This window comes from Bactrocera latifrons, unplaced genomic scaffold (genome assembly GCF_001853355.1).
Source record: "Bactrocera latifrons isolate USDA-ARS-PBARC rearing strain unplaced genomic scaffold, ASM185335v1 scaffold_720, whole genome shotgun sequence".
Taxonomy (NCBI): Eukaryota; Metazoa; Arthropoda; class Insecta; order Diptera; family Tephritidae; genus Bactrocera; species Bactrocera latifrons.
The window spans coordinates 55036-67406 of record NW_017537402.1 but is presented as its reverse complement, the minus strand read 5'-3'; the positions used below and the strand labels follow the sequence as shown (position 1 = coordinate 67406).

General features: G+C 34.0%; 1 protein-coding gene across 1 annotated transcript; it reads right to left on the bottom strand.

Annotated features, from left to right (window-relative positions):
• Positions 1-5535: 5535 nt before the first annotated feature.
• Positions 5536-6997, bottom strand: LOC108976081 (abnormal spindle-like microcephaly-associated protein homolog). The gene has a single exon (XM_018944996.1). The coding sequence runs from the start codon at positions 6607-6609 to the stop codon at positions 6175-6177; it is 435 nt and encodes a 144-aa protein (XP_018800541.1). The 5' UTR covers positions 6610-6997; the 3' UTR covers positions 5536-6174.
• Between the last annotated feature and the right edge of the window lie 5374 nt (positions 6998-12371).

The following is a 12371-nucleotide window of genomic DNA, read 5'->3' as shown; positions in this document are numbered from 1 at the left end:
TTCAGTTGACTCAATTTCAGTTAATTCATCTTTAGCCACTAACAAATCCTTTAGCATCGTATAGGTGGATCCCCATCTGGTCAGACAATGTAGTTGCGGCATTTTTACCTGTTTCAGCTCGAATATTTCGCGAAATCCATTTGAAGTTTTTGAGCTGTATGTGCAGCACAACGACAAACTTGAATATTCCCTGTTAACACGTTTGGCAATTTTTCAATATTTTCAATTATTTTTGAATATTCATCGTTTGAGCAATATTCGTCGTCCTCGCCAAGATTTTCTTCGAAAACAAATGATAATATATTTGTTGTCTTAAGTATGTTGGCACCTTTGTAAGATGTAATTGACACTATTTGGCTTAAGTTTATATTATATTTATTTAGGACTTTTAGCACTTCAGCGGCGAGATTTTTGGCTGTGCTCGATCCAACACCTTTAATCTCTACCATGCCCAATATAATGGATTTTATTTGAGCTGAACTAATGTATTGAGCACTTATGAAAAAAATGTTTCTTGCCAGCCGCGTGGCACTGTCTATTTTTAGAGACAATAATTTATTTGCCACTTCAGTGGTTATATCTTCTTTTACATTGTTTGCTACTGTTTGCACAGTTTTTTTTGCAGTTTGATGCATTTAACGTAATTTTTTTTTTCCGTCAGCGTCTTTAAGTCCATTACAAATTGGGTCAATGATATTTCGCATATTTTCGAAATTTAAGACGTTGAATGGAATGCTGTCTTCGACAGGATTCCGATTACTTTGGGGGAGAGGTAAAAAAACCAAATTTCCGTATAAATGGGGTATATCCGGATAGGGGAGCTTCTCCAGCGGAGGAATATCTAAAAATAATATAAAAATTACTTATATTTTTTAAAATTTTCACGAGTAAAAGTTCAAAAATATGCACTAATAACATAAGGTATTTCTCTATCTTCCATTAAATTTATTTACGTTTTTCACTCTGTATATTTAAATATACACTCTAAACATTGAAATAAGTTCACATTTCAATTTTACATATTTTGTAATATTTCACCTAAATTTATTAATTTAAAAATCACTTAGCGAACTCGGCGTTGCAAAGGTTAGATTGTTTACAATTATGAGGAAAACGAGCGTTACCACATCTTAAACACCAAATATGTTGGATTCTTAAGGATTTTTCTTTGTTTGTTTTTTTGCGTGATTCTTTTTTCTACATTAATTATAATAAAAAATACTTTCTTTTTCTTTTTTAAGTTCTAATTGAGTTGTGAAAACTTTTTCCACATATTATACATTTTACATATAGTATGTGTATGTATAATATCTGATTTATATTTAATAAACACATATAATTAAAACCCTATGATAATATAGTATTATAAAATGTATATAATATCATGTCGGGATGACTGAAGTACTTTAAAAAAATAACTCTGGGCGAGCGAATACCCGGGGGGACTGAAGTACTTTCGCGTAGTACTCCTTTCTGCGCTAAAAATAAAAAAATATATTGAGTTTTTGTTATAAAGTGGTTAAAGTGGTTATATTTGTTGGTTACCATGCACTCATATTGAAACAAAATTTGAGTTTTCGTTATAAAATGGATAAAATTTAGTTATTGTATCTGTCAGCGATTTCCATTTATTTTTGATTATACATTGTTTTGTATTTTAGGTGACGATACATCAATTTTTATATTTAAAATATAAAATAAAGTGGTTATATTTGTTGGTTACCATGCACACATATTGAACGAAATTTGAATTTTCGTATTGTACTAATAAACTTTGCACTTTATTACGTAATATTATTATATAATATTATTATATAATATTACTAATACATGTATATAATATTACTTATTTGCTTAATAAATTTAAAAAAGAAAATATCCATACGCATGAATAGAGGAATTTTTGCGAAAAAGAGGAATTTCAGCGAATTGCCTTATCATCACATGGCGGCGCTCCATTTCGTCTTAATTTTTGGTAAGCAAATGGGGTTAAAACGAGTGTAAAAGGAAATTTTTTAAATTCAGGTTTTTTAGGTAAAAAACATGCTAAAAGTGTAAGATATGGAGTTATTTACAAGTTTATAGTGTAATTTAATTAATTTGAAGTGAAAAATGTGAATAAAGTGTGTTTAATGTGGTCTCGAATGTACGAATTTTTCGAATTTTTGAACTGTAATAATAATAATAAAAATACCCAACGATTACACTCCTCCCGCCCAACCGACGCGAGGGGCGTAATCCGCGAACGAGCGGAATTAGCCGAGTCATAAAAGGCAAGAGAGTTTTAAGCGTTGCGATCTTAAGCTGCTCAGGTTCAGGAATGGTTCGTTTAACTCGAAATTTGTTCTAGAAAATTTTAAAAGCAAAGGTTTAAACTGCCTGGTAGAGCGAGCGGGAATGTTAAAATTAATATCAGACAAGAAAGGTGGGCTACGGACTGACCCATTGATGAGTTTTACGAGAAATATTATACCAAGCATTTCCCTACGACTAGCGAGTGTAGGGAGATCTATAAGTTTTAAACGGTTAGAGTAAGGGGGAAGATTTAAATTGGAATCCCAATGCAAATGATTTAAGGCAAAAAGTAAAAAAAAGTTTTTGAACGGACTCTAGTTTCTCAGAATGAACTTGATAAAAAGAGTTCCATGCCACTGAAGCATACTCTAATATAGGCCTCACCAAAGATGTAAAAAGAATTTTTGTGGTAAGCGGATCTCTAAATTCTTTAGACCAACGTTTAACAAAACCAAGAGCTCCTTTAGCTTTAAAAACCATGGAAGATGTGTGAAGATTAAAATTGAGTTTGGGGTCCATAGTTACTCCCAAGTCAACAAAACTGCATACTTGGTCCAACCGTAAGTTTTGTATTACGTATGAAGTAGGGTCTACAAATCTACGTGAAAAGCACATCGTTTTACATTTTTTAAGATTCAATGGCAAGTCATTTCTATCACACCGAGAAACTAGGTTATTTAAGTCTGACATCTTTCACTATTTGAGGTGAATGATTTAAAAAGTTTTACATCGTCTTATATGCTGACGTTTGAAAACTTAACAACAGATGATATGTCATTAATAAATAACAAGAACAGAATTGGACCAAGAAGGCTACCTTGAGGAACACCTGAAGGAACATTGATTATGTCGGAAAGAGTATCGTTAAATATGACTTGTTGAATTCTATTACTAAGATAAGAAGCAACCCATTTTAGAAATATTGGTTGAAAACCAAGAAGATCAAGTTTATTCAAAAAAATTGAGTGGTTTACTTTATCAAAAGCTTTACTAAAATCTGTGTATATAACATCAGTATTCTTATTCTCCCTAAAGCCCGTTGATACATGTGATACAAATTCAAGCAAATTAGTTATTGTGGATTTCCCTTTGCGAAAACCGTGCTGAGAACAAGAAATTAGTGGAGAGATCCGGAAGGTTATGTCGTCTGTTATAATTGCTTCAAAAGTTTAGGTATTGCAGACAACTTTGCTATTCCCCTATAGTTTTCAATGGATGACCTAAATCTACTCTTACGCAAAGGAATTATAAAYGACTTTTTCCATATGGATGGAAATAAGCCTTGCATAAGAGATGAATTAAATAGTTTTGTTAGGTGTTGATATATATATTTGGCACATTTCTTAAGAAAGCACGAGGGAATCATATCTGGGCCATAATTGTATGATTGTTCTAATATATTTAACTGATATAAGACGTCTGCTTCGGAAATGGTAGGTGCATTAATGACAGAAATCGGGCATAACTTGTGCTGATTCGGAACATTTTTTGAAGATTTTGGAGAGTAATTGGACCTAAAGAATTCAGCGAGCGTATTATAAATGGTGTGATTGTCACTGGACGTACTAGACTTATATTTCATAGCGGACGGAAAATTAGAAATCCTGGGTTTGGAGTTGACGAAACCATAGAACAATTTTGGATTACGTATAATATTATTTTTTACTTTATTTATATAATTATTATAACATATTTTGCTAAGTTCAGCAAATTGTCGGCGCAATTTAGAATATTTTGAATAGTCAGCAACTAAACCAGTTTTTTTAAAAAAGTTTAAAAGCACGAGATTTTCTATTTTTTAATTTACATAATTTTTTCGAAAACCATAAATTATAACTCATTTTATGAGTAACAACACACTTCGGAACATATTTTTCAAACAAGTTTAAAATAGTTCTATTAAAGTGGGAAGCACTAAATTCAATGTTGCCACTGTAATCTGGCCAAGTAACTTCAGAAAGGTCGAATATCTCCTAAACTAAGCGTTTGCGGTACCTATAACCCTATATATTTTTAATCAGGAGAGCGCCAAAGAAATCGGAATTGTGCCCTGTCTTCAGTCACCAATCCAATATATGACATCAGCAGTTGTTTTTTATTCACTTAAATTTTTTTTTTCTAAAGTTTTTTTTTAATTTTATGGAGGAATTTGACGACTGTTCAACCCTTGCAGCATTTAAATTTATTTTGTGTAAAATAAGTAAATATCACTTTGCGCCATATTTACACGGCGTCTGCTGCTGCTGATTCGCTTTTCGTCGGCGATCGTTTTTTGCTTTTGCTTCGACTGCGGCTTCTGTTTTCTTCAGAAGCAAAAGCAGAAACAACTGTTCATTTTAAGAAGTCGCTCGTAGTCGAAGCGGTGAAAAGCAAAAATATTGCAATAAAGCAAATATTTTTAAACACTGCAACAATGTAATGTTCGAAGAAATTGTTAAGATCGGTTAACTTTAGCATATAGCTGCCATACAAATTGAAAGATCGGAATCAAGTTATTGTATGGAAAACTTTTAGTTTGACAATGTATCTACACAAAAGTTGGCACAGGTTATTTTCTAGGGCACTAATGTGATCTCCGAAGAAATTGTTCAGATCGGCTTACTATAGCATATAGCTGCCATACAAACTGAACGATCGGAAAAAAGTTCTTATATGGAAAACTTTTGCATTTGACAAGATATATTCACGAAATTTGGTATGGATTGTTTTCTAAAGCAACAATATAATCTCCGAAGAAATCGGTCAGATCGGCTTAGTATAGCATATAGCTGCCATATAAACTGAACACATAATTACTAAAAGAAATGCACCTGGTAAGGATATATTTGCTTCGGTGCAGCCGAAATTAACGTTTTTTCTTGTTTTATGTAATATTTATTACCGTAATCCATTATATAACTTATAATCAATAGGTTTTTAATATCCACTGAATAGGGAAAATGTCTTATTTTTGACTTTTAAAAAGTCGTTTGAGTATACGAACTATTTTGTTTCTTGACAAGGCAGTTGCATGAAATTTTAGTAATGTACACAGTGTATTCTCTTTAAAGTAACGGTTTGTCTTTCCATTTACATTTAAATCTGTCCATGTTCAATAATGTTTGTAAATGAGTACATACATACATATCTTTTATTCAAAACAATTSTTCCAACAGTTACCATTATAATTTATTATCTCATTTATGAATATATAATTAGATTTACATTAAATAAATGCAATATTATTACTGTATGGGGAAACTTAACTATTCATACTGACATATAAGTATTCATAATGTTTTAATAGCTTAATGTTGTTAGTAATTACAAATGTTCCTAAAATTTCACAACCTTATTTTAATTCTACCAATAGGAAAATATAAGTATTTTGATGATTAATAATTTTTGTAAACACGAAATTATGGCAAAGCGGAAAATTAGTTGTAAGCCTTTGGATTTGTATCATGATTTCTAATTTCTCAAGACCGCATAATTGGAAGGTACAAACACTCTATTAATTCATTTACACTACATAGTACATATGTATGTATGTAGATTTACAAATGAATGTTGTAACTTATACCATACCTGCATAGAATTCTGTATATCTATGCTTACAAATGAAATACCTCAATAATAACTTTTTCTGGCATTATTAGCAACAAAGACAGCAATTAAGTGAATGAAAAGCAAAAATATCGCTAACAGCGTAAAAAGCACTGAATATTCTATGGTCAGAACAATTATGTTTTATGCTCAGATTATGAATAAATATYTTTTTCCAATAACCGTTTAAGAAAATTTAAGAACATAAGTATATTGAGAAAGTAATTAAAAGAGCATACATATGTCAATTTTACAGGTAATTAGCACTCATTATGTTATTACACTAGGTTAATTTTATTTCTGTTTCAAGTGTTGTGCTTCTTTCCGCGCTTTTAAACCTCGGAAGCTTGCTTGTATTTTTGTTGCCGCATCTATTGCAATTTTCTGTTTCTTTCGCACCAAAAAACCACGTACACTTGCTTGTATTGTAGTAGCGCATTGATCTTCCTTTGTAGTTATTTCTACTCCTAATTTAGAACTATTTTCATTTGCGSTTGTGTTAATATTTTGTAATATTGTGTTATTTCCTATATTTACTTGCAATGGATCTGACATCTGCCGCTGTCTTTCCTGTATATAGCAATTCGGTGCATTGATTTGTGATTGATTTTGCATCTGCTTTCTTACACGGTAGCCACGAAATCCAGCTTGTATTTTGATGGCTGCGATTTCTTCCCTCTGAATTAGTTGGTCAAAATTAGATTCAGACGAACTTGGATGAATATGCATTTTGAACTACTATATGTTTTTTTAACACTATTTTTTATTTTTTCAATATGAAAACGCGCAAAAATTATGCAACTAAGCAACGAAATACAATTACATTGATGATATGATCGCATCTATTTTGAAGAAATAATGGAAGTAAATTTGTCCCACGTCTTTTTTCCTGTATTTTTCAAGCGAACTTGTTTAAAATGCTAAATACTCAGAAACAACAAACGCAACTATTTTGCACACTATTTTCTTCAGTGAGTTGTTTTGATTTTTACTTTAAATTTTTCTCCGTTGGCAATCGACCACATTACTTTAATTGAATTCTGTGAATGATGCAATGACTGCTCTGCGCACTAAGAGGTAATCACATATCACACCCACTGGAATCAAAAATAATTATGTATTCTCGCTTGTTTTTACACACAATATCTTTATATACATACATACATATGTATATATACAAAGATATAAATATGTATGTATAAATAAAATTAGAATGACACTTATGACGGTTCCTACTTATAGTTACTGTATGAAGAGGTGTATACTGTGCAGGACACCTGGTTACACTACTCTTTCATGTACACAATATAATATGTGTTAGTATTAATTAACAAAAATGATTTATTCATATTTTAGAATTAGATAGTAAGAAATCGAAAGATTACTCGATTCCGTTTTATGAAAAAGCAAGCTATTTTAAAGGGGATTGTTTAGTATCGCGCCGGTTAAGTACCGTTTATGGAGAAGAAAAAGGGGGAGGGGGGGCGGGCAGCGGCGGCTGGGGGTGTGGCGGGCTATCCATATCCACATCCATATGTGCGTGAAAATGTATCCATAATTGGTTTGGTACAATGCACAACAGATGAAAATACACTAGCATATATTTAGAAATTTGCAAAAAAAAAAACATTTTTTAAAGTGAATTTGTGGAAAAATTTGTGAACCGATTTTTATAAAATATGTTTTAAAACAAAGTTCGATAATTTAAGCATACATACGTGTTTAAAATTTTCCATTTGGTTCTCTCGTTTAGGTACGGTGAGCCAAAATTAACCGGCGCGATTCATCTAGGTGGCGCAGTTCATCTAGGTGGTGCATTATCGCTGCCAACGAACATTGAATGTGTTTTCAGCATCGTCTTCTGTCACGTCGTTGTATAGGCGTGATGGCTCATCAACGTTTCCCATTCTGTGTACTTTTGAAGCCGTAACCGGATAATAGGTGGGTTGTGTAAAATCACCTTTGTTGCCATGTTGATATTGTGTTCTTTTTCTATTCTATTGCGCTATTTTTATTATCAGATATTTTCTTTTTTTTTCCATTCCATGCTAGAACGTCAATTGGGACACTACCGCTTGTTACTAATATTGTATCACCTGATACTGCTTTCTTTTTTCTTGGCGGGGCCTAGTGATCTTCGCTGCCTTTCCTGCGACGTGCAGCATTTGTACCCAGAAGGTTTGTCTAGGGTCCAGTCTTACGTCTACGTAGTTTATTACTTTTTGTATCCTAAGAATATCCGTAGTCGGTTGCATGCTTATCTCGAGAGGTATGTGATTATTAGACAGCTGGGGGTTGTGTGAGTCGAGCCAAGCCTCGTGATTAAGCCTTATTCGCGCTTCTTCTGTGCCTCTTGCTGTAATTACTGCTGCAATKTCATCCGCGTAGCCAATTAAGTACGATTCGTCTGACATTTCAAGTTTTAATATTTCGTCGTAGCTGATGTTCCACAAGTCTTGGACTACCATGGATCCCTCTGGTGCTTCTGACGTGACCGCTATTTGTCGTCATCCCTCTCTAGTTTGGTAAAGCAGTTTTTTGTTGCTAAGGTAGCAACATATTCAGTAGTACTGCCGGCCGCTCTGCAGCGATTATTTTGATGATTTCTGCTGCGATGCCGTCCGGACCGGGTGATTTGTTGGCCTTAAGCTTGCCAGTGGCTAGTTGCAGCTCTTCAACGATTAACTGAGGAATTTGCGGAGTTCTTAAAGTGTGTTCTGGAGCGCCTTTTTTCGTGTGTGGAATAGTGCGTTTACAATGTGATACACTTTGACTGCGGTTCAGCCGCTTTGCTCGAGCACCGAATTTCTTCATTACTATTATATACCCAAATCCTGTTTATATCCTCGCGTATTTCCTCACATGTTTATACTCTTGCACCCAGTTGCTACAAAGTATTATAGTTTTGTTCACCTAACGGTTCGTATCACCAACTGTTATATACATATAAGTGATCAGCGTGACGAGAAAAGTTGAAATGCGGTTTACTGTCTGTCCGTCCGTGCAAGCTGCAACTTGGGTAAAAATTGAGATATCGTGATGAAACTTGGTATGCAGGTTTCCTGGTACGTAGATGGGCGTAATCGGACCGCTGCCGCGCCCAAAAATGGTCATTAACAGAAAACCTATAAAGTGCCGTAACTAAGTAYTTAATTAAGGTATAAAACTCATTTTTTGCACAGGGGATCGCAGTAGGAAATTGCACCTGTAAGAGAAAAATTTTAGAAAAGTTGGCTTGGCGCCACCCTCTAATAAGTTTAATGTGCATATCTCCTAAGCCGCTTTAGCTACAAAAACCAATATAGTGTGAAATCGGATGAAAACCCCGTTCACTCCCCATATAACGGTACTGTTCAAAACTACTAAAAGCGCGATAAATCAATAGCTAAATGCGTCAGAGACGTAAAAAATTACTGTCAAGATAGTATGAGAAAGCTTTATGGAAGCCAGTGTGAAAATTTCACAATGAGCGTGGCACCGCCCACTTTTTGGTGAATTCCCATATCTAGGGACTGACCGATTTCGTAAAAATTTGGTACGTGGCATTTTTTTCATGCGTCACGGGGTTCGTTTAGTCCCCATATATTTAATATGAAGGTAATCTAACTACCTGGTGACTTTGTACCGCACACATCGGCCAATATGTAGTTATCTTCATGAAAATGAGCCASCTTGTTACTCACAACAGTGTATCTTTGTGCCAAATTAAATAAATTTGAGCGAAAACTTGAAATACCCCCAAAATAACTAATATTAATGATTTTCGAATATCCGTATGCCTTTATCTATTTGATTATTTTTGTAGTGTGCGACATGTTAACAGTATGTGGTATTGGGAAAAATAGATTCAATTTGGTCAATACTACCTCAACTTCCATATACTATATATAATATTATATAATGATTTTCGGTTTTCTATCAAAAGTTATGCGTCTGTCAGATTGTGAGTTATATATAGTTTAGTATATAAAATTCCTTGGATTTCGATCCTCAGGTTGACCTTTTACATTTTAAAGTATATTTCTTCCTTTGATTCCTGAACTTACTTACTCTTCCTTACTTGTTTCTTTTTGCTACCGTCGATTGGCGTGCTTCAGCTTTTTTTTCCTGCTTTGCATTGCTTGGCTTCACGAATCGTGCTTAACTGGCTACGCGAATGACATTGCAGCAGTAATTACAGCAAGAGACACAGAAGAAGCACGAAGAAGGTGTAATCAGGAATCTTGGCTCGACTCACACAAACTCCAGCTCGTTACGAAACAAACACTATTACTACTGCTAACAAATAATCACATACCTCTCGAGATAACCATGCAACCGACAACGGGTATTCTTAGAACACAACAAGTAATAAACTACCTAGACGTAAGACTGGACCCAAGCTTAACCTTCTGGGTAGAAATGCAGTACGTCGAGGATATAAAAGTATATTTTGCTTGTATTGACATAATTCTATAAAGAAAACGATGTAAATGCCTTTTTTTTATTTCAATGGCATTGTAACTAGTTAACATAAAATAAACTAACGAACAATTTGTTTTGCTTATTGTATAATACAAAATAATTAATGGTGCTCTCCGTATAAATTGTAGAGAATCTGGTTACTGTATAAGGTGATACGATTTTTTGCGGTTAAGCCTTTCTTCCCATTCACTTCGAGTGACAAGAGCCCTGGCTTCAGTGTTCACATGGTCAGAAAGTCTTTCCATAAGAGACTTTGCACATTTTTTGATTGATGCAGCAACTGAGTCAATTTCGAGAACGCGTTCAAGATAGTGATTGCGATATGTTCGCAAGGCGTATTGACGGCGCACCTTAAAACTTTGTTTTGAAATCGCTGGATTTGTGCAGCAATGCTAGGGCTTGAGCAGCCCCAAAGTTGTATCCCATAAGTCCAAACTGGTCTGAACACCTGCTTGTAGACTAGAATTTTGTWATATATGGATAATGCAGAGTTTCTACCCAATAGCCAATACAAGTTTCTGAATGTGCACTCCATCTAAGTTATGTGTCCAGGGTCATGACTAGATATTTCATGGTATTATGATGTGGTATTTGCACAGCTGTCCTTTGAAACATTTTGTTTAAATGTTCCTGCATTCTTGCAATTGATGCAGTTTGTGTTTTGCCGACAGACAGAACCGCAGTATCATCTGAAAATGTTGCTATAACATAATTGTCGTGGTAGATCGCATGTAAAGAGTAGGTAAAGGATGGGTCCTAACACACTACCCTGAGGAATACCAGCCTTTATTTCCTTTAAATCAGAGTACTTATCTCCATGTTTAATACGAAAAAAAAAAACGGTCTGAAAGGTATGATTTTAAAATATTGTAATATTTTTTTAGTAAAATCATTTTAATTTTGTTTAGGAGCCCGCCATGACAAACTTTATCAAAGGCTTACGACACGTCGAAGAAGACGGCCGAGCAAACTTTTTGGTCTTCGAAGGAATTTTCAATGACTGGAGTTATTCTATGTACTTGGTCAATAGTGGAGTGAYTTTTTCGAAAGCCAAACTGATACGCCAGTATCAGTTTCCTCTCTTCAATTATCTTTTTAATACGCACAGCAAGCAGTTTTTTCAATAGTTTTGAGGGTATTGGCAGGAGAGATATGGGCCGATACGAAGTAATTTCATGCGCTGGCTTACCAGGTTTATTGAACATAATCACCTCTGCAGTTTTCCAATAAATGGATACGTATTGAAGATTTATAGTAGCATTCATTATGGCAGTAATTTTACATATAACGTTGTGAGGAAGCTATTTTAGTATTTCACTGGTAATAAGATCAAACCCAGGCGACTTTTTAGGCTTTAATTTTTTTTTATTTCTGCACATACCTCATCGTTAGTTATTAGAGGAATTTCGATRTAATTCTCGTAAGTATGAGGTTCCATTTCTGCTGCATTGGATGTGTCATATGGTTTGAAGACACTTCAAGGTATGCCGAAAAACATTTGCTTTCTCGATATCGCTCTTGGCCCATGTCTAGTCTGCTTTTCTGATTGGATGATGCTGATTTGCGGGTCGAGAAAAATTTTTGTACACTACCAAAGTGAATAATCATTACAATGGTCGTTAGATAAACTTTTCAGATAATAGCTGAGAGTTATATTTTTAAATGGCTTTATCTTATTGGTAGGTTTTTTACACAATTTGTTAAGGCAACTTTTGTCARATGGAGATCTTGTTTGTTGATACTTTCGGCGTAATCGGCGTTTTTCTGCTACCATTTCTTTAAGTTTTTTTTTATACTTATAACTTATTCTGATGTTTCTTTTGATTGGTGTACTACTCCAGGCTGCATATTGAATTGTATTTGTCAAATTCATGATTTCGTTATCTATCTCGGAATTGCAACTTATTTTTACGTGACTATCAACATTGGATAGCATTTGTTTAAATTATTCCCAGTCAGTATTTTTATTTTTTAGCGAAAGTGGAAGTTCCTTAATAACAACATTTTCGTGTAGTGTTAAATATTCT